The sequence below is a fragment of the Falco cherrug genome, chromosome 3 (genome assembly GCF_023634085.1).
Source record: "Falco cherrug isolate bFalChe1 chromosome 3, bFalChe1.pri, whole genome shotgun sequence".
In the NCBI taxonomy this organism is placed as follows: Eukaryota; Metazoa; Chordata; class Aves; order Falconiformes; family Falconidae; genus Falco; species Falco cherrug.
The window spans coordinates 27492361-27516123 of NC_073699.1; the positions used below are offsets into that span (position 1 = coordinate 27492361).

At 36.6% G+C, this 23763-nt stretch overlaps 1 protein-coding gene across 1 annotated transcript in view; it reads left to right on the forward strand.

Annotated features, from left to right (window-relative positions):
• The window catches only part of LRP12 (LDL receptor related protein 12), a 48817-nt gene that overhangs the window by 19260 nt on the left and 5794 nt on the right, over positions 1-23763 (forward strand). The window contains exons 2-5 of the mRNA XM_055704698.1: positions 8307-8363; positions 15637-15772; positions 17263-17465; positions 22153-23254. Coding sequence (XP_055560673.1) covers positions 8307-8363; positions 15637-15772; positions 17263-17465; positions 22153-23254 — 1498 coding nt within the window. The remainder of the gene's footprint in view (positions 1-8306; positions 8364-15636; positions 15773-17262; positions 17466-22152; positions 23255-23763) is intronic.

A 23763-nucleotide genomic window follows, 5' to 3' on the forward strand; every position in this document is an offset into this window, starting at 1 on the left:
CTCTTGTGAGAGCCTTTCCTGCTGGTACACCCAGAGGAAAGGTTTGTGCTGTGCTAAACCGTTCTGAGTAAAGAACCACTGGTTGCTTTGTATGTTTGATTGTTAACAAGGGAGAGCTGTCACTTCCTATAGGATGGAGAAAGAAGAGTGGAAAGTGACTGAGAAGCCTTACCTGTAGAACAGGAATGCAAGAGCTCACATTGTAGACTGCAGCATCTTCCAGATGTTTGCTTGATGTATCCTGGTGGTGCTCTGTTTCAATACTTCAGCGTTATGTGACTGGCAGCATCTATGTCAAATTTGCATTTTGCTAACATCTCACTATAGTTTATATGGAATTTTGTAAATTTTATTTTGTGTGTTGTGGCAGCATTCACAGTTGCTGTAATACTAGTGAATGTATGCAGTGCTTAATGAATCCAGAAAGAACTTGCATTGCTCGCACTAAATGACTGCAGAGACTCTGAAGCTGAAGTTGGGAAGAGAAGGCTCTGCCTGAAGTTGTGGTGGAGCCTCCTTGGCAGCCCTGGTGCTGTGGTGAGCAGAGAGCACACTTGTGATGCTGGGTAGCTGAGGGTGTCCATGTTGGCATGTCCCACAGCCAGACAGGAGTGGTGTGGATCAAAACAAGTTACACTGAAAATCTAATGTTTGCGCTGGGTTTTCCTCAGACTAGCTCTAGTGTGGCCCAGAGGACTGAGTACCCATTACCAGTAGGAGCGTGTCATCTAAAAGGAATCCAGTTTGGTTCCAAGGCCACAGTGTAACGTGAAGTAGAGCAGATCAGGAGATTCAGGAGCATACTCCTTATCTGAAATAAAATACTAATATATACAAATCCCAAGTTAACACCATAAAATTATCAGGAAGAAAGCATATATTATGTTTTGGTAGAGAAGATAAGAGGTCTGTTATGACCTGATCCCTCTATATTCAAGTTCAAAGCATTCACTTATGTGGTGAACTTTGATTTTTAGAGTACTTGTTTTAATAGTCAATTTTTGAAGAACAAACACAGACTTTTTTAGTTATAGGGAATAATGTTATGATGCTAAATAATGCAAAAGTAGTACAATATTTTTATTTGGAGATTTTAAGTCAGTGTTATAAAAAGTACAGGACTAAAGAAAGGTATGTGCTGTTCACTCAAGTACTGATTAACTTTGGATTTAGGCTCTCTACAGTGAATGTAGATTGGAAATCTTCGTGGTTATGTTTTATTGTTTTATTCACCAAGAGATTAATAAAGACCTTTTTCCAAAAGTATCATGCAGCTACATGTCATTTAAAGTTCCTCTGTGGGGAGGAAAGGACAGTATAAGGGAGGGTAGTGGGCGGTTTATACAAAAATGCAATGTTGGACAACGGGTTTTAACTATACATTGCAGACTTCTGTCACCACCATGCTGATTGTTTTATAACCAAGAGATAATTTTCTAAACACAATATGGTAGATACTGTTGTATAAAGTAAAAATAAAAATCTAAAACCTACATAAAACAATTCTGTTGCAGAATTGATTCTGTAGTTTTGTCTTAGTGTTCTAAGTAAAACTGCATCACAGTTGGTATAAAATAAAAATGGTACTGCATAAAATAACAGCATTGAGAATTGTAAACAATTTCTGTACTTTATCTGTTTTTACAGTGAAATTTTATTTCCTGCTTTTGTATCATAAGCACATTTAAATAAGCCACTATTTCAGTATAGCTTCATCTTAGCCATTTTTATTCTTTTCTTAATTAAAGAAATTAATTATGCCATTGTAGTATTCAAGTATACAACACTTTCTCATTTTGTGTGAACAGTCGCTTTCACTGTTTGAAATTTTAGATACATTTACTGTGTCATCTTTGTAGCAGATGTTCTTCTGTTATAGGGATTTGGAATAAATCTTGTCACTCTTGCTCAGCTTGCCTTTAGTAGAGAATTCTGACTGATGCCTGCACAGCAGCAAGTCTCTCTCAATGTTTCTCTATTGCATGTGTGATTTTATATTAAAAGAAATGGCTATTTAATCCTTCCCTTACCTGAAGGATCTTGTTGCACAGTGTAACATGGTCTTACAAATGGCCACCTGAAATTCCAGTGTACTTCACCCTAAGGAAATATGGAAAAGAACTGCACAAAACTAGTTAATGTCAAACTGTTGATTTAAAAATAAATAATGAAGAATTTGTCAATAACTCTTGCAAAGATTCGTCAGCTAAACTTGAGATTACTCATCAGTAATGCCTAGAAGTCAATACTGTCTGTTCCCATTATGCTTTTTTAATTGCCTTTTGTCGTAAAAAGTATGAACTTATGCAAAAGTATGTGTTGCTCTTTCTTAAGGAAGTAAGCAGTAGTTGGGTGTAGGACAAATTCTGGTCAAAGATGAAATGTGCTATATAAAAAAGAATAATAAAGACATAGAAATATGAGACTACTGTGGATCATTAATCTTATCTTGAATAGTTAAAACAAATACATATTGGTGCACAAATGTGTTAATTTGATTTCATGCATATTTCTAACCAAAAGGATGCCGTGATTGCAAACTAAGCTATCAGAAGGCAGGAAATAATAAAATGGTGTCACTTGTAAAGGCTGTGGCTGGTTTCTGTGGGAATCTGGGAATGCAACCCCTGCTTTTCTTTGTTACTGAATATAGAGGTGTAACAGAGTTGCCTGGCTTCAATGGATTGTGTACTCAGAGCTCTGCTGCACCTTAATTTGAATCGTTCCCTGTAGCAATAATATTGTTTATTTCATGAACTGTTCTGGGAGGGTAACTTTCAAATGCTTAGACTGCTCTTTTTCTTTGTTTGTTCCACTTTCAGTTCCTTGTCTCTTGTAATTTTGATATTGCATATGTAGCTCTTTTCCTGTCTTCAGAGGAAGGCAAAGTCTGAATTTCTGTAGTACAGTTTAGCAGTAGTAGGAGAACATATTTTGCGCAGACAGAAGAGACAGTACAGGAGAAACCATGTTCTCAGATACTTTTCTATGTTATAAAAGGATGAAAAAACAAACCTAGTCATTTTCATACGCTCATATTCATTTGAGGTTATAGAAAGTGGTGGGGTTTTTTTCCCTTTAGTTGCATAGTCTGTTTACTGTGTACTACTCCTTCTGCAGTACAGGAGAGTTTGGCAGCAGTTTGGCCATATACCTATGGATATGTAGTTCTTTGCTGCTGTTACAGCATTAATTCCCTGCAGCTAATTCACTTAATTCTAAATGCACAGTAGTTTTGGCAGATATACGTGCAAAGTGCTCAGGAAATGAGGAGGTTGTAAACAATGAGCCAAAAGGCTGAGGAGGATCCTACCTAATTTTTTTAGCTTGTTAACTGGATGTGACCTGCATGTAAATAATTCAGTATAATATTTTGGGTTGCATGCTGAACAAGTGTTTTTGTGGTAGAATGGTTTGAGTTGGAAGGGATCTTTAAACATCATGTAGTTTATCTGGAGGAGGGTGGTAGTACTTGTTTTTCTGTTGGTCTCCCACATGCGCTGCTCTGAGCTGTAACATCTTAACCTTAGGTTAACCGTAGGTGTGACGGTTAGGCAGTTAGCCTTTGCATGCTTCTCCCACAGACTCAGCAAGATGTGTGTGACTGTGGTTCAGCCTGGCACATGGCACCTTCAGGGGGAGCTTGTTTCTGCACAACTGTGCTTAGATAGAGACTGCTGCAGGATGGGCTAGCAAAAAGGGTCATTTCCAAGAAACATGTGTAGACTTACAGAGGCATCATGGATGTTTTCAGCTCTGATATCTCTATATCAAGAAGGATATTGCTATTTTTGGGCTAGGGCATCATAGGACTATTGCTAAGTAGCTTTTTAGTGGAGTGATATGTAAGGCAGCACCCATTTGTTCATGGCAGCGTATAGTAAGATTCTTATTTTGGTGGTATTGTCGGCACTTGCTCAGCTAGAAGCACAATTTGGTGAAGATCAGTGCAAGGTAACTTCAGCTGACAAGAGGCAGTGTAAAAAAAACTCAGCTTACACTTTGTGAGGTAGAGTGGACAGGAATTTTTGGGAGTAGGATGAAGAAAGGAAGCCTGGTCGTGAAGTACACTGTCTAAAGTAAAGCAGGTTGAACATGTACCATGCTAAAGGATGTTTGGAAACTCATTATGTACAGGAAGTGGTGTTGATCTCTTCTTCCTGGTAATTGTGGTTCAAGAGAAATAGCTTGTCCAGTCTGCTTACATATCATTCATTATGCATCACAGTACCTTTTGGCTCAAGGTAGTTTAGAAAAAGCTCTCTTTGTAGCTATTCAGTTACAGCAGTTCCTCAATTTATACAGTTCTGCTTGTAGAGGTTTCGTAATTTGGCTGTTAAAGCTAATGGCAGAGGCTTAATCTTGATACAGAAGAAATTAGCTTCAATGGAGATGTGTACGTGATTTTTTTTTTTTTTTTTTTTTGGTGGATGATGACTACTTGGTCTAACAGCAAAAATAAAGGTAACTTAAATGTGTTTCCCGCTATGGATTTTTGTTTTTATTTCAACAGTCAAGTTAATTTCTCTGTAAAACATAATCTGGGTTTAACTGAGTCCCAAGATGCATGATGTTCTTCCAAACTGAAGCTATAAAATTTGATTTTACAATCATGGTTGACAAATTCACATGTACCAAATTTTTTTGGTGCACTTTTACAATATTCATCCATTTGCTGTGTGTTCATATTACTATTTTTAGTCAAAATGGAATTAAAACAGTTTTCATTTAAGAGTCATTTACTATCTCAAATATATCAATATTTAGATAAACTTCTTGTTCTTTGCCTGAAATCGACAGGTTCATGTATCTGGTATGCAGAAGTTTGTCTTGTTTAATCTGAATGTTTTGACCAAGAGGGACACAATTATTGGGCAGCTAGGGGTGTGTCTTTTTGGCTATGCTTTTTGAAAACTGCATGAATTTGCGTAAAATTTAAAGCAGAAGCTCATTTCAGGACTGTAGGCTTAATGTTATTCTCTGAAGTTATATACAGACAATCCTTTGAGTCTGATCCTGTTTTGGTAGTGAGCTGTGCTGCATAGGTTATGGGGAAGGAGGGATGTAGAGGGGTAACGTCCTAAAATGAAGGCTGCTATGTTGTCATTAGCCTCCACGTTAGTCCGAGCATCACTGCTATTGTCTGGGTTTCAAATATATAGAAATTAGCAGCTTTTTTTTTTTTTTGCCAAATATGTTATATTTTTCAAGTGTAAAGCATTGGGTTTTTCCCACACTTTCCCTTTACAGTTTTCCTCAGCAGTTTGGTTGGAGTGTTGCTGCAACATTTTCCTTGTTGCCAGTCTCACTTCCCTGGCCTCTGTTTATCTTCCTGTCTGTGATGAAACTCGCGTTAGTGAAATACCTTCGAAGGCTATGGGTTTTATCTTCCATATGGTGTTATTGTCCTCTCCAGACTCCATATAGGAGTATAGGGCTCATGGATCTTGGGACCAGGATGTTCAGAAGTGATGCTGTGATGAATTTTTTTTTCTATATACTCATGCTTTGTTGTATTAAATAGACTAACAGGAATTTCAAAGATAATTATGTTCCCATATCTTAATGGAAATTACTGATCTGTTGTCTGATATATTGATGTTGTGGTGGGCTCAGTGCATATGGAACCATGTGACATAATTGTTGAGATCATATAAGGATCATTGCCTAAAAATTTAATAAAGGTGTCAGCAGTTAGTAACGCTTAAATGGCATCTGAACACGCTCTATTTCAGTGACAGTTTCCAATAAAAAATGAAGTAATAATCTTAGAGGTTTCTAAGGTTCATTTTTCATGTAATGAAGGATTATTGGGAAGGAAGTAATTTTTTATAAAAACCTGCCTTATTTTGATGCTGTATTATTTGGATCTTAGTTGAGGCTTCATCATCACACTAGTGCTTCTGACTAATTACTGAAGCTAGTTTGACATCACTTTATATCAATAGATTAATTGTTAGATCATAATGCATATTTAGATGGAAAACATTAAAGCATTCCAGGTTTGGATATTGACTTAAGTTTTCTTCTTAATTTAACACACTAATTCTAAGTCAATGTGTACAGGATTAGGATGTGAGTTCCCATTTTGGTATGCTTCTTGTTATTACTGGTTTATAGTTTTTGACAATTTTTATATGTACATTGCTTTTCTTTCCATTACTTCAGTGTTGTTTTAGTATTTTCATGGTTTGTAACTGTATTTTTATCAGAACTTATTTCATTAAAATTCTGGGGGGGTTTGTTTTCCTGGTGTTTATGTATAGGCAGCTGGTCTGGAATTCAGATTCTGGGAGTATCAATGGAGTGCCTGGATACTGACTGTCTTCAGTGCAATTACTTTGAGGTTTTTCATATTTCTGAATGTTTGTTCATTTTCAGTGTTCAATAACAACTACAGATATATTTGTATATGTTAATAACCCCTTTTTGAAAATGCAAAAACAGTGAATGATCCCTACCGTAATTTGAAAGACTAAATACTAGTAAGCTATTTTTAACTTAAAACAAGAGGTTTGGAAATGTGCTAATGTTTTCCTTATGTTGATGGAAATAATAGAAAACAAGACAATGAGAAATGTCGTTCTGTGGGATCAGTTACAAGCAAAATAACTTTATTGCAAAGATGGTGTTTATTCTGTGAATTTAGAGCTAAGTGTTACTGAAGAAACAAAATCAGTGGCAAAACTCTAGCATGTCAGTTTATATGTAAATTGGAGAAATTATTTGGAGAATACCTTTCTATAATATACAGTTATATTTTACTTCCAAAAAGAGTTTAATTGGATAATAGTTGCTTACCAATACAACATTTGAAATAGTTTTCTGTGTTAGAATACTTCTGTCTTGAACATTGAGGGGAATTGTTACACTGGAATTTTTTTACAAAATAGAGACAAAGAAACTTGGTATATAAATATATGCAGCCAAATTAGTACATTAAAAATGGGGGAGGAAACACATCACTTCTAAGAGCCCAAGAATTTTGTTTGCTTGTTTGTTTAAAGAAAAGTTAGACTTGCTATTTTTCTACCAGTTTTGATCACCAGGTTTCTAACTGTATTCTGTCATTAGGAAGTAAAATTTGTGTCCTTGTACGTTTATTGTCAACCCTGGGAGAAATTTCGGAAACTTTTTATTTGTGACCACTGTAATAGAGGAGCACTGAGGTGCTTGCTTAAGTGTATGTTCTAGATCTACTCTAACAGTCTTTAAGCTTGGTATAAAAGTCATTTGAGTGTTCTTTATGTCTTTAAGGTTCTTGTTATCCAAACTTATCACACTTAACATTGTGGTGCTGGTAGAACAACTGATTGCACATGTATAAAAATCTGTGTGACACGGCAAATCTTCAGTATTCTTCAATAAAACTTCGAGGGATTAAGAGTTGTGGTTTACAAAAAAATTGCTTAGTGATGTGTTTTACATTGTAGATTCACTGCCTATGTTTGAAGGAGCTTATTTATGAAAGTAACTTTCTCCTCCCAAAATACCTGGAAGATACTATTAAAAAATTGTTGTAAAGGTTAAAAGGGTGTTGAGTAAGGGAGAGGAGAATGAGAACTGTTCAGTGGGAGAAATGTGCATTTACACAACTTACACAACTTGATCTCTCATATCACATACCAGGGCTACTACCTGTCTTGTACAAGCAAACATACTTGTAAAGCAAACATATTTGTTTTAGCAGACTTTTACTTTGTAGGAGTGCAAAGGAGTATGAGATTTGGAGGAGTAACTTTTCTATCTAACTCTTGATGACCGCATGGGTCTTGTTGTTCATCTTTGCAAGTATACTTAGTTTTAATGAACGCTGATGGGGAGTTACTCTTAAAGGTACCTAATTCCTGGCTGTATCTGAAACATCTTTCTGGATAAAGGGTATAAGCTGCAATTCACTGTGAGACAGATGGATGTCTTCCCCTGGATTTCTTTATTTGCGTAGCATTTGCTTACAGATCTTGATGCAGGAGGAGGTGGGGAAGATGCATTGAAATAAACCTTTCTTGAAAAGAAATTAGCAATTGATGCAAAATCATGCAAAGTCTACCATCTAAAATGCCTGAACTTTCTCAAAGCCCTCTGCTACTCTTTGCTACACTAATGATGCTTTTTTTTCATTGTGTGGTAACTTTTTTCTCTAGTTTTTTTCTTAAGTTTGATCATAAAATGAACATATGACCTTTAATGTTTAATATTAATTAAAATAACTTCAGTTTTGTTCTTTCTGTTCTGTAAAAGGGTATCTGAAGAATTTTTACAAATTTTATCTTGGAAATTAGCTTATTCATTATGTTTAATTTTAGGAAATGGTGCTCTTGCAGAACATTCTGAAAATGTGCATATTTCAGGAGTGTCAACGGGTAAGTCATTTTTTGTAATGTTTAAATTTCATGCATGACTTAAATAGTAAATATTGAAAGCCACCTGGTATCTTATGAAGAGATATTTGGCTATAAAAATTATTACTGCCTTTTGCAGCATGTAATAAGGAATGAAGCAACTGGAACATGGAAAAATTCTCATAAGATAAAATTGATACCTGCATGCTTATGAACAGATTATGCCTTTCTAAGTGGACTGCTTAATTATTTTTCCATACAAACATTGAACTAAGAGAAAAGTTGGTTTAAGTTGAATTGATATTTTATTTCCACAGTAAAGTTTTTGTGAAATGAAATTTATTGAAATGTAATTTTGGATGCTGCTACTATCAAATAATATAAATCCAGGAGTTATGCATTTCACCTGATTAGATTGAAGCAGTAACCGAAACTACTGTACACTTGGCTGCGTGTTTTCCTTAATAGAAGAAAAAAAGAATTTTAGAACTTGTGAAACTGAGAAACTGATGAGGTGCTTGGAGAATATGGGGTATAAAAGCAGCACGCATTGCTCAAAGGTTGCTACATTCTCTTCCAGTAAATCAGTCTTCAGACTCTCCTGGGCAGCAGGCACAGCTGGGGCTGTTCTGTGTTAGTGATGTGACTGTGTGTCCATTAAGGCATTAGGCAATGCCAGTATATAGTCTTCATTCTTCAGATGCTAAGCAGTGTCAGCTAAGCTGCTGGTTGTGTTTTATGATACAGGCACTCGGAATATGTGCAAACAGGGAGATACCCGCTGAAGAAGAACAGTGTTTAAAAGAATATGAGCCTGATTCTTTCCATAGGAAGCTGCCACTGGTCCCTGGAAATCAAACTGATTTTCATACCCTTCTCAAATAAGAGTCAAAATGCAAACTCATCCTTTTTTGAAAACGGCTTACACATCTTGCTGGAGTTGTCCTTGCAGTATCACTTCAAGCATTACATTGCTGCTTGTGCACACAGTTAAGTTTTTGGATAAATATATGGTCAGTGGATGGTCTTTGTTACACTACGCAACCTTCTTTTCCCCTTTTATTGCTTGCCACTCCAATACTGGCAAGAGTGTAATTACAGAAGATCTTTGCTATCTGTTCTTATGCTGCATCATGGAGAGTGTTGCTGCTCTTCAACAGTAATGCACCAAGTATCATGCATAGTACATTTGTGGTCCAGTATAAATAATAAACAGCCACACGGGTACTTGCCACTGTTGAAACAATTGTTGCTGGAATTGGGTTGTAAAAGTTACTTGTACCCAGCCTAAAACCTAGCTATGCAGCTTTCACGATATGTTTTAACAACCCTTTACCCCTTTGTTTACTGTAACAGTCGTGTCACAGGTCGCAATACAGGCAGGAAAGCATCTGCTGGGCAAGAGGTGAATGGAATTTTTGACTCTGCTTTCAGTACTTTGGCCAGCATGCTTGAATAAGGAGTGCCAAGAAGAGCAGAACACGATGTACTTTCTATGCAAGATAACAGCAGCTGGTAGACAGACCTTTAACTACTGAGAAGAAAGATCCAGTGAGGACTTCTATTTAAAAATAAATAAATAAAAAAGAACTCAAACAACACAACACCACCCCACCCCCACCCCCCAAAAGAAAAAAAACCCAAAAAACATAAAAACAACAAACAAAACAACAACAAGAAAAAAAAAACAAAAACAAACAAACAAAAAAACCCCACCAAAAAAACCCCACAAAACACCACACCAAGAAATCAGTTCTGATGGTCCTGTGTTCTAAAAGTTTTCCAGCTGGGGATAAATAAGTAACATACTCTTAAAATTTCTGTCTTCATACAAAGTGAAAATTTTTCACTGGAGAATTTTGAAATAATGGGGATGGAGAGTGGTCTGTTAATGAAAACCTGAAGAAAGCCTGTAGACAGACCCAGTGACATTTTCCTTATAGTTCTTTCTATGTACATGTTAAATGTTAGATGTATGGCCCAAGAATAAAAGATGGGGATGTATTTAGATGATTTTTTTAGTTGCTTTGAAACAATCTGGGTCTCCCAAACATGTTTTTGAACTTGCAGATCATATATTTCATCAAGCATACCTGGACAGCTTTATATTTATCAGAACAATTTTAAGCAGAGCTTCTGTAAAATAGAACCAAAGACATCTGGCCTTTGAGTATTTCTGAATCCAACTTTAACTTGGTGTTGAAACCAAGCAAGCAATTTTCTTGGACAGTTGCTACAGAGAAGGGATTTAAAATGAAATTATTGTCTTGATGGTAGATTTCCTGTCATGCTGCCACTGTAAGGCTACATGACCTACCATACTAAATTATGTTTTAATAGCACAGACCTCTGTGGTCTTTGGTATTTATGCTTCTGCTGTATATCTGCCAAGTTACAGGTACACCTCTAATATATGAGCATGCTTTTTCTACCAACAGCAATAATGGAATGTTGTCTGTTACATATAAGCTATCACTAGAGAGTAAGTGTTTCTGCCTTTAAAATCTGAAAAACTGAGAAATATTTTCAGGTCTGTCTTTGGGGTATGTTGCACCCTAATTATTGTAACTGGAAAACCAATCCCCCACCTCTGTTTTAAAGAACTTCTACACCACTGAAGACATTTGTTCAAAACAATTAAAAAATTATGATGATTTCATTTTACTGACTATGTCTCTGTATTGCAGAGCAAAGAGTGTTTTAAATTAAAGCTTTTCAGCTTGACCTGGAGGCAAAGATTCCTGTGGCTTCTTCCCCCATAGTTCTCCAACTAAGACTTTCAGTGGCTCTTGAGAGTTACAAATGCAATAATTATCCTCCCTATTCATGGTTTAGACTTTATCACAACATTATTCTTTTTATTCTAAGCTGTTTTAAACACCTTCAGATCATTTATCCAGCTGCATTCATGTCCTTACCATGTCCAATATAATGCATACCTTATCATCTTGTGGTTCACATTGAAAGCTAATTCTTTTATCTTTTCAACTAATCTCCTGGCATTACTGTGAAGATAAATCCCTAATCTCCCTCTCCCTGCTTTTCTGAAGTGACTTTTTTCCTTGACATGTTGTTCACTGTTGCTACAGGTACTTTACTTCTCTAGACCTTGTTACAGAATTTTTGCATAGGTTTCTTAATTATTTTCTTGTTAGAACTTGCACGTCAAATTTGGTACTGTAAAGTTTTCATTGCCTCTCTTATGTTTACCAGTCAACATCCCGTAGGTAGTTTACAGTTACATTCTGTAATGTGGGCCAGTGCACAAATTTCAGGAAGAAGGGAGTAAGGTGAACTGTTACATGTGTTTCTGAAAAGTCCATAAGAGAATCCATATACACCAGAAAACCATGTGCACAGGTTATCCTCTCAGCAGTTGTGGTGTTTTTTTTCCAATTATTCTGCAGTTTAGTCTGTGAAACATCTTCAGTCCTAATTACAGGGCTACAATCTACTGAACAGTTACAGCAAAGTAACAGAATTGCAAATAGATTGTTAATAAAATAAAGGCTCACGAAGGAAAGAATTTAAATAAAGGTAGGAGATAGATGAGCAGGATTGTACTAAAGAGTATAGGGGAATTGAGAGGCATGTAAGCAGAGACAATATCCACGTAGAAATGGTTGTGCAGGAGGGTTTTGTTCCCACCCAGAAATCTTACAGCCACCAACATGAGATTTGAAAACATCTTGGGCATGCATCACTGTGTGTCTTTATTTCTCTACAGTGCAACCTTCTCAGTTTCAGTGCTTCTGCCTTGTTTGAAAACTCATCTCATTTTTTTCTGCCTCCTCTAATTTTCATTCTGCTGTTTTCTTACATATTTTTAATACTTATAAATAAATTATTCCAGATCTAGTTAGTTTTCCTGGAATTTTAAGTTCCTATAATGTAACTGACCCGTATGACAAATGCCTGCAGGGCCACTATCAATTGAAATTAGAAGAGCAAATTCTCCACAACTCAATGTAAAGATGTTTGCCTCTATTGTTACATTTCTGTTTTACATGCTGTCAGTTGAATTGTTTTTTTGATTCTCATGCCCTTTTGATGGTGCCTACAATTCTTCATGTTTACAAACACATGAATAAAATGTATGTTACATTATATTCTCAAAAGCTTCAGAAGAAACATCCTAGTTAAGTAGAGGGTCAAGAATGGATTTTAAAAGGCCTGCTATTACCTTTATAAAGTAGGTTCCTTTTAAAACTGTTCTATTTCAAAAGGTTATACTTGATTTTAACAATCTCTCTGAGAAATTATCCTCTTTCAAAATGACAGCACTTCTGAAGTGCAGCTTCTACACAGTTGATCTGGACCTTTATACACTTTTTAAGCAAATGGGAGATTTCTGTTGTCTCCCGAGTTAGAAGTAAGAGATTTCAGTGCACGAACGTATACCAAGTATGCAAGTTCATTTAGCTTATCTAGCTAACCTGAAAGAAGCTGTAATTTTCAAGTTCATTCCTTCTTATTTTTTGAACTCCCACGCTGTCATATGGACACTTCCTTCAATTCTACTTTTCTCTTCTGCAGCAGAAGTGCAGTATTGTTCACTCCACCCTGTATTTTAGTGCCAGTGATCATTCTTGCTGCTTCATGCCCTCCTTAGTCTGCTTCTCTCTTTCCATATTGGATGGTGCTGGAAAGGGTCATATTTTGCCTTCAGCTTTTCAGTGTTAGCTTTGGAAATGGAGAAAAAGGCATCTTAACTAAAAGAATATAGACAATATAGCAATATGGCTGGTATTGCAAACAAAAGCTTAAAAACCTGAATTTGAGTAAAACTGGACATTTTAATGTTGCTCTGAAAGTACCACCTTGGTTGTAAGGGCTTTCCCGGTGGAATTACTTCCAGTCAAGCTAACGTAACAAGTAAAAATTACTGTTTGTACTACTACAGGGATTGGATTGAGTAGATTATAATTGTCAGGGTGTGCTGTGCCAGCATAGGAGAAGTTGCAAAGCTAATTGCATAGTAATTTATGGTTGCTAGCAGTGTTTGGAGGTTACTGTTCAACAAACACGTGCTGTACGTATATATTTATAGCATGCTTAAGTTTTTGGAGGTGAACTTTAAAATTGAATGAACATGTGTTGAATGGATTATTTCTATCTTCTAGTTTAAGGTTTTTCTTTGTCAGGCAAATATAAAAGCTTCCTTAGAGGATCTCAGTGACAAAATCTCATATATCAGCTGGTAAATATCTAATACCAGGTGAGTGTTACAGTAGTATAAATTTCACCTGAAGGCAGCTTCCTTTAAGCTGAGAGCACTATTTTAGTAATGACCAAGTAGTGTATGGCAACATCTGTAAATTTGGTACAAAATGTTTTACACGTTCTTGTACTTTCACACTTGTTTTTGCTTCAAACCTGTTTAAACTGCTATTTTACTTCAGCGTTTTATTATGAATAACAAGTTTTTCTTTCCAGTCCTTCCATTTCTTGTCAGAGCAGATGTAAAGTGTATCCAGAGCATTTGCACAGGAGCAGTGTTCCAAAATACCATGGTGTTAGAGCACCACCTATAGGGTTTGCGCAAAAATAAAATAAGAAAGTTTCCAGTGAATAGTTGAATGAATACTCAGATAAAATAATATCTTTCTATATTTTGAGACTTTTTTTATCCCTAGGTATTAGGATGGGTCCTGTGTTCTATGGTTAAAGTATGTTAATACTTAACTGTGCAGCATGAGTGAAGCTGTGATAAGAAACATGAAAAACTGTTTAGAGCAATGTTTTGTTACAGCTGTACTTGAAAACAATATATTTACTGAGTTTTATTTTTGTTTCTAGATTTCTGTATTTAAGCTAATATAGAAAATTCAGGCATACGCCAGCATTTTTATCTTTTAATCATTTTAAATCTATTTTTAGAAATGTCTTTGTTATGCCATATAGAAAGTAATAATTTTTGTATGAAACTTTTTATTGTGTTAGAGCTAGACAATAATTTCAGGTTCTCAGTCTTGAAAAATTATCTTGAAAGCTTGATTGCGGATAAAAATAGAAAAAAATTAATAACCTGTTTACAAACTACATTATTACAATATTTGCACTATTACAAATACAGTTCATTCTTCAACGTGTTTGTTCACTGCATCAGTTCTGATTTCTTATTTTAATCAAATACATATTAAAAACAAATTAAAAAAAGCTTTTGATCATCACACAGTAGTGAAAATGCTTCCTCATTTGTAATCATTCTTGTGTTTAAACTACTGTGTGTAGGCGATTGTGCTACCAGTAAAATTTGAGAGCTCACAACTTTTGGACTAGCAGTGAGGAAATTGCCCTCTGTGCTTTTATGTTACAATTATTTTTAATGTGTTTTCTGACTTCTGAAACCTTCTCTGTAATTTCAGTCTCTGTAGCAAGAATATTGTGGCCTTTCTGTTTATGTGAAGGTTGTGTATATGTGTATGACAGGTGTTGGATGAAAGGCCGCAAAGGTGTGTGGTGGGGGAGAACCAGCAAAACAAACCCATAAAACTAGTAAATACAGTACTTGAAATAAAATCAGCAGAGCTGAGAACACTCCACTGAAAGGAACAAGCGGCTGAATTGAGGCCAATGCAGAAAGCTACAACTATAATACAGTAAGAATATAAATGGCCGAGTTACTTCAGTTGCATAGAATTAGTCCTATAAATACAAGCTTTCTAGTCCATTATCAGAAATGTAGTTATGCAAGTCCCTCTTGAGAGTAATCTCTTGTGAACCTAACTTCTAATATCTATAAATGAAGTGTGCTGCAGTAAGTGCTCTTCGCCTTTTGAGCATTTGGAATCGTGTGTAGGAAGATCGTTTCCATGCCAAGGGCTGGAAAGGGGGTATTTAAATGATGACTAGGCACCAGGTCTTCCGAAGATGGAAAATTTCAGCTACTTGATTATTTAGCTTTAATTTATTTTTCATCTTCTAATGCTTTTGTCAGTATAAGATGTAGATGCATGGTTAAATTGAACTGAAACTTAGTGAATGCTAAAAACAGGAAATAAAAAATGTTTTACTTTATTATTAAAGTAGTTGAAGTCTATATAGAATAATCTTTTTTGATCTGTAGTACTGATGGATGTGAGTTTGAACTTCCGCTCCGGCAACACTGGGAAACATCTTTTGGCCGACATATTCCATTATGAACTCCTTTAGACGTTGTTGTTACACGTCATCTAACTCAGTGTGATATTTTCCCTGATTATTGCAGATTGACTTTTTTGTGTGTGTCCTACTGGCTTTAAAAAAATATGGAATTAAATCAAATTGCTTTCAATATATATGTATTTTTTAGCTTGTGGAGATATTCCAGAACAAATTCGATCACCGAGTGGGACAATCACAAGTCCAGGGTGGCCCTCTGAGTATCCTGCCCGAATCAACTGTAGCTGGTACATCCATGCAAACCCAGGAGAGATTATTACTATAAGGTACCAGTGTTTTGGTATTAACCATGTGGATTGAAGTATCGACTAGACATTTTTAACTGCTAATTATGTATGTACTAATTTTCTCTTCCTGTAAATGTAGGATTTCTGTTTTGATTTCTGCTTTTCCTTTTATCTGATTTGCTCTCACTCAGCCATGTAGCATTTGTTTTCAACTAGAGAATTGGTGACTAGAAAAAGTTTCCATGTGCTCATTTGTTTGATTTCTTTTTAATGTCCCTGAAATATAAGTATTTTGTATAAAGAACATGTAGGGGAATTCTGTAATGCTTCATTGCTATGAAGTCTCATGGTGTGCTTAAAAATGGCAGGGTAAAATACTAAAGCAATGGATATGATTGCAGTTTTGGAAATGCTGAGTTTTTGGTGGAAGGAGCTCTTCACAGTTTCATGTATCTTGTAACTTTTCTAAAGAAGTAATGTAAAAAAGTTGTATCATAGGTTTAAGTTCTCATCAGTTCATTCCCCGTTACTGCCACAAGAGAAATCTAGGCTTGATTTAGCTTCAAGATAGAAATAGTACTGCTTCATAGGCTGATCATGAAACTGCGTTAGTTGCAGATTTACTTCAGTATTTCAGTACAAACTTGCTGACCTAAGAAGCAGTTCTTTGTTATGAAGTATTTGTTTTGACATCAGTTACTTGTTTAAAGTACTGCTTTTTAATTTAAACAATCTTTCTACTGAATACTAAATCGGTCTAAATGCAAAGTAGGTAGAATTGTTCATCTGTTAGAATGCTGTAACTTTTTCATACTGTTAATTTTTATTAAAACTTACCCTTGTTTTCCTGTCACATTGTTGTTTTTTCCCCCCCTCATAGATTGCACATTTCATTTCTGGTTTACTGCTCTGTTGTCTGTACAGACCTGTTTTGCCCAGACTGTCTCCCCCTTCATACTTCAAGACATAATGCATGGTAATGGCATAGTTGTAGCCATACTGTGACATTCCATGACATACCTGTTGGGTAACAGAGTAGTGCAACTGGGAGAAAATGTTACCTGAAATCGTAGTTTTGAACAGTTTAGCAGTATTTATAATGTCAAGTCCTATCGTTGGCTAAGTGTAGCATTAGCTAAAGTTCTGATGAAATCTGAGTTAAGTAAAACCACTTAGTAGTATATGAAAGTCATTAAATAAGATTCAAAGACAATGTAATGAACAGAATTTCTTTTGTTTGTTTGTTTGTTTTTAGATGAAGGTTTAATGTATTTTTTGTAGCAAAACTGAACTACTTTAAGTAGTGGATGAATATTTTGGTTGACAAAATGGATTCTTGTTGTCCTCATGAAAGTATCATCACCACAAGTTTAAATCCTATTCTTACATGGATAGAGAAGCTGCTCTTTTTATTTCAGACCAAAAAAGAATTCAGAGCTAATTTCCATGTTTATGTGGAGTAATTCATCAGCTTGGTTGTGTAATACCCAATTCAGTAGCAATTTTGACTTTTTTTTTCTTTCTTTAAGCTTTCAAGATTTTGATGTTCAGGGATCACGACGATGCAGCTCAGACTGGTTAACAATTGGAAGCTACAAGAATATCGAAGGCTATAGAGCATGTGGCTCCTCCATTCCATCACCGTACATTTCTTCACAGGATCATGTTTGGATCAGGTTTCATTCAGATGATAGCATCTCCAGAAAAGGCTTCAGATTAGCCTACTTTGCTGGTATGTTTCAAATGATACCCGGTACAGTATGGTGGTGGTGGGGAGTTGTTTTGAGAACTACTTCCTTGTAGCAGGGTAGACTGTAGTCAGTTCAAGGCTTATTGAAATCAGGAGAGATATGTTATGCAAAATTTTGATCCTGTGTACAACCTGAATATTCAAAGTGGGAATCAGTGATTACAGTAATGAGAAGAGTGAATAATTATGGGAGGAAAATGGTTCACTATTAATACTAGGCAACTAGAGTGGCTTTTTTTAACGTAGTTTAAGATCTGAAATCTCTTCATCAGACTAAAATTAGTTTGTTTAAATAGTTGGGTAGACTTCTGAGTACTGTAAATATGGCAAGAGAGGGAAGAAATGGCAGGATTTTCCTATACAAATTGCATCATTTTCCCCCATCTACAGAGTGTATACTGTCTTTAACTTAAAAAAAGAAATAATAAAACCCACAACATATTAATATGATTACTCTAGCCAAGTACACACATGGTTCTGTACATGCAAAACTCAGGTAATTTGAGTACGTGATACAAGCTAGTTACCAGTAGTGCTAGATTGAGACTCTTTTGTGGGCAGTTCTTGCTCTGGTAGCTGTTGCCAAGAGAGAGAAGGAAGCCGGTCATGGGTAAAGACTAGTTCCAAACTTTTTTCTGGCCTTAAGAACTGTTACAATTTTATGTAATAGCATAATTAGGGTGTTCTATGTCCTGATCATCCCAAATACTGGATTAGATTCTTCTGTGCTTTCATAATGGTTTCACACTGCCTTGCTCCCTCCTGGCGTTTGCCATATCCACTCTGGCTTGCTCCAAAACTCTGTGTGCCAACTTTTAACTACTCGCCTCTATAAAACAATTCATACTCTTACACCCATCCACTGCAACACAGCTTCAAAACTATTCCACCACGATTCAGTCAAACAAGGCCTGATGTCCTCTAGCCTAAGCCATATTTGCTAGTGTTCTCCGTTCTGTGCTCTTTCCGCCTAATGGCTTCCTCCACCCTGTCAGCGTGTTTCACAAACCTGAAGCTTCCGGGTGGGCTTATCCCTGCCTATCACCTGTTTTCAAGCCTATAAAAAGGTTCCCTCTATGGTTCGGCTTATCACAGCTTAGCAAGTCTGGGAGAGGTAATGCAGCCTTGCATTTAACGCTGGCTCAGCTTTCAGGGCGATGTTCTACCTGGGTTTTATTTACTGTTTCACCAAAAAAGATGATGGGGAAGGGGGGGGGGGGGGGGGGGGGGGGGGAAGCCACTGTCTAATCAGTCATCCTCTATTACTGTTTCTGCTAGCTGCACGTCTGCACACTGTTAACCTGCGTGAGGCATCGGCTTCTGCCCTGTTTATCTCACTGTCCTTGTAGGCACAGAGGAAAGGCAGCATTCCTGTCTGAGAGGCTTTGGGAAAGAACGGTGTTTTGGGTAAGGGTATGGAATGGGCAGGGGCAGGCCACAGGCCAGTAGAGTTTTTTCTGAAATTCCTTTCCCCTTTTTTTTCCCTCCAATCTTGAAATAGTTGCATTATGTATTCCCTCTTGGAAGAAGCTGTAACATTTTCAACAATAAGAATTTCTTTCTGTCACTTGCTTTCTTCTTGTTAGTGTGATAACAGTAGTACTCAGTTTAGAGTAGTTAAGACATTAATCCTGTGTTTTTTAAATGGCTGAAAAATAAATTGGTTGGGGTTTGTTGTTTTGTTTTGGCGCTTGTTTGTTTGTTTGTTTTGGGGGGGTTGCCAATTTTTTTAAAAAAACAAGCTTTCCTGAAACTTTGCCTTGGTCCCTATGTTCGATAGGATACTTAGGAGGAGGTATTTTGTGGTTGAGGTGGAAGCATAGTGTTTCAGTGATCTGATCAGAGTGGTATTCCAATGTTATAAAATGACCTGTGTATAGGAGAAGATTTGACAAATCTGCTTTAATAATGATCTAATCATTTCTGCTTTCAAGTGTCAGGAGGCTCATGGAATGCTAACGTTTTTGCTATACATTCAACTGTGCCATTATGTTGTTTAATTTCTTCTCATTAGCATGATGCAGTAGTACTCAGTTTAATGCCTCAATAGCCTTTTTAATTCAGTGGTGTTAAGGCTAATCTCAAAGGTGGTGTGTGATCTTAGAAAAATGGAAAATAATAGTAATAGTTTGGTTACATGGATGCAAGTTAGCCCTGCTTGTGCTGGAATGATAGAAACAATACAGGTTACAGGCACAAAAGGGATCATTAGAGAGCCTCATGTTTAAAATCTGATGAGGAAGATGGACCATGTGAATTGTTTGAATTCTTGTAAATAATATCTTTCAGGTAAATATTCATGTTCCTTTTTAAACAAACAAAACAGTAACAACTTCTCCTTGTCACTTTACTTGTCTCCCCTTTGTTGTCTTCCCACTGTTTCTAATTTTTCAGCCTCTTTATGGGTATCAGAATAGGATGGACTTTACTAATGGTAATGTGGAGTGGAAAATAGAGTTATTAAAAGTACAGAGGTCTGTGTTCACTGCAAATGCATGGAAAGATGGTGTTAGTCCTTTGGCTACACCTGCGCATGGGTTCTGTTAATTATTGTGTACTACCCTGAAGTACTTTGTGGTACAGCTTCCAAAGGTAGTCTTATTAGCACATCTCTTATTTAATGACTCTAATTTTTGATTCATTTGTAAACTTTGCTGATTTAATGACTTAGGATTGGTGATTAAAAATGCAAAATCAGGATCAAGTAGGCATCTCTTTTCAGGGATGTTTCAAAGCCTGCAGAAGGAAGAGTTTAGGTTGAAATCATATCCTGTTTTGCTACAATTGCTATTAATATTTACAGCTCCATGTTATAGCTTTCTACTCTACCTTTCCCAGGTTCTGCAAGGTAGAAGCATTAGACTAGAGTATAATCAGTACTTGAACAAGTTCAGTGATGACACATGCATATTTTGCTATATTGCCCTCCACCTGTGGAGCACGGTCATTCAGTGTAGGCAAGACAAGTCTGGTAGTTCAGGTTTTGCTCTCCTTTCACTCTCTGTCAGCAAATTGGTTGACTTAAACACTCTTCAGCAGTGCTTATAACATTTATCGCTCTTGCATTTGTGACATTTTTAAAATGTTGACATTGCACTTTTTTTTTTATTTAAAGAAAAGGTTGTTTCAAGGTAGAGTATTTCTTTTTAATGCTTTCTAAGATACTAAAATAGCAAAAAGGGGAACAGAGGTCTGATATGGCTTGACCTATCACAGCAGATTAGTTGCAGCAAGGGAAATTCAGGCTAGATATGAGGACTTTTATCACTTCATATGGTTAAGCAGTGGAACTTTGAAAATACTCGATTGGACAAGGCCCTGAAGAACCCAATCAGACTTCAGTTAGTCTTGCTTTGAGCAGATGATTTGATTAGGTGACCTCCAGAGATCCATTCCAATCTGAATTGTTCTCTTGTAAAACAAGATAGAACCAACTTCTCCTGGGAAAGTCTGTATTTCAGTAAGTTCATGCTGCCGTTTCTGTTCCTTTTTTAAAACCCTAAGTATAGTGGTATTTGTGGTATTTATATTTAGTATATATTTGTCTAGTGTATTTCCTGAATTACTGCTGTGTTGCACCATCTGCATTGCAGAATTCCTTTTTTTTTTTTTTTTTTTCCTTTTCCCCTTGCAAGATTGACCATGGCAGTTTGTTTTATAACCAATTTTACAGTCTGTACCATGGTGTTTAGAAATTGCAGTGATTTTAAATGATACAGCGCTATTTGACTCAGCTATGTTGTTGCAGAGCTGAAATAGCTTTCTTCCCAGTTATGCTTCTGTGGTTAAATGTGGTTGGAACTTGAATAAATGAAGGCCTGAAAAAAAATACATTCTTGATGTTACAAGCATGGTAGTAGCCAGTAGTCCACATTTTCTTACATAAAGGTGTCTCTTGACATTTTTTTTCCAGACTGTTAAAAAAAACCCAACAAAAAACAAACCAAACAAAAAAAACCCAAATACCAACAACAACAAAAAAACAAACGCAAAAAATACCCCAAACAGACCAAAAATCCCAGATTTCCATATTTTCTGGACCACTACTTGGATCCTTAACTTTTAACGTATAATTTTGTGTTCAAGCAAGCATGTGTTTCTGAGTTTGCTGCACTCCTTAATTGCTGGAGGAGGCGCAGGAGCAAACGGTGGGAAGAGGTGAGAACAGAGGTTTCCTTTTGGTAGTAATAGATAATCTTGAGCTGTCAGCTTCTCTTTTGCCATAGATCCTCTGGTACAAAGTAGGAACCTATGAAAACAGGAGAGAGTTTTGACTGCTTTTACAAGAATTTGAGGAGGTAACTGGTAGTGCAGGACAAAATATTTCTGTATTTTGAGTGATAGAAGAGACAAACATTTTTCTGATTGACTTTTAGCACCTTAGAAGCCAGATTTTGCAGTCACTATATAAATGAACGTTGTTTTCTTGCTTGGCTAAAGTTATTTGACTGATAGAAGCTAAGGATGAGGCTCATGCTGATGTGCTGACAGAATTTTAACTTGAAAAAAATGTGTTGTCTTGCAACTTAATGAAAGTTGTGGTGATTTACACAGACTTTAAATAGTTGTTTTCCCATTCTGAACTACCTGGTGCAGAAAGTGACACAAACCATAATTATATGAATTCTAAAAAGAAAATATATTTTTAATTACTCTTTCTTCCTTTCAGGGAAATCTGATGAACCAAATTGTGATTGTGACCAGTTTCATTGTGCTAATGGGAAGTGCATTCCAGAAAGTTGGAAATGTAATAATATGGATGAATGCGGAGACAACTCGGATGAAGAAATCTGTGCCAAGGCTAGTCCTCCAACAGCTTCATCCTTTCAACCTTGTGCTTACAATCAGTTCCAGTGTCTTTCTCGCTTCACCAAGCTTTACACTTGCCTTCCAGAATCTTTAAAATGTGATGGTAACATCGATTGTCTTGACCTAGGAGATGAAATAGACTGTGATGTGCCAACATGTGGGCAGTGGTTAAAATACTTTTATGGTACTTTCAGTTCTCCCAACTATCCTGACTTCTATCCACCTGGAAGCAATTGCACCTGGCTGATAGACACTGGTGACCATCGCAAAGTAATTTTGCGATTCACTGATTTTAAACTTGATGGTACAGGTTATGGAGACTATGTCAAAATATATGATGGATTAGAGGAGAATCCACGGAGGCTGTTGCGTGTGCTAACAGCATTTGACTCTCATGCTCCCCTCACAGTTGTTTCATCCTCAGGACAGGTAAGAGTGCATTTTTGTGCTGACAAAGTGAATGCTGCAAGAGGATTCAATGCCACCTATCAAGTAGATGGCTTCTGTTTGCCCTGGGAAATCCCATGCGGTGGAAATTGGGGTTGCTACACAGAACAGCAACGCTGTGATGGCTACTGGCACTGTCCAAATGGAAGGGATGAAACCAACTGCACCATGTGCCAAAGAGATGAGTTTCCCTGCTCTCGAAACGGTGTTTGCTACCCTCGTTCAGATCGCTGTAACTACCAGAATCATTGCCCGAATGGTTCAGATGAAAAAAACTGTTTCTTCTGTCAGCCAGGAAATTTTCATTGTAAAAATAACCGCTGTGTGTTTGAGAGCTGGGTTTGTGATTCTCAAGATGACTGTGGTGATGGCAGTGATGAAGAGAATTGCCCGGTCATTGTGCCCACTAGAGTAATAACTGCCGCTGTCATTGGGAGTCTTATTTGCGGATTGCTGCTTGTCATTGCACTGGGATGTACTTGTAAATTGTACTCACTCAGGATGTTTGAGCGAAGGTAGGTAGAGCAGATGGTCTCAAGAACCTAATTTTTTTAATATTTTCATATCTTTTATTGTTGTATTTGAAACATTTTTATTGACACACAGTTATTGTTGCATGTGATTTATAAAGGCGTTTTTCTGTGTTCTTTGACAGTAAAAAGAGTGTAGTTAACCAAAGTCATAGAGTATCTCGGGTTGGAAGGGACCCATAAGGATCATAAAGTCCAATGCCCAGATCCTCTAACTAACCTCTAACCCAGGACTAACAAAAACTAAACCATATAGCTAAGAGCGTTGCCCAGATGCTCCTTGAAGACTAACAGTCTTCGTGCTGTGACCGCTGCCCTACAGAGCCAGTTCCAGTGATCAGCCACCCTCTCAGTGAAGGAAAGGGGACAGAAGTATATTCTGATCACTTAACTATTAGGCTTTTGGTTTTGTTACCAAAAAGGAAGTGTGGAAAATCTGCATTTCTGCAACTAAATCTCTCAATTCTGTATTTAACAGTATGTTTCTTCTATTG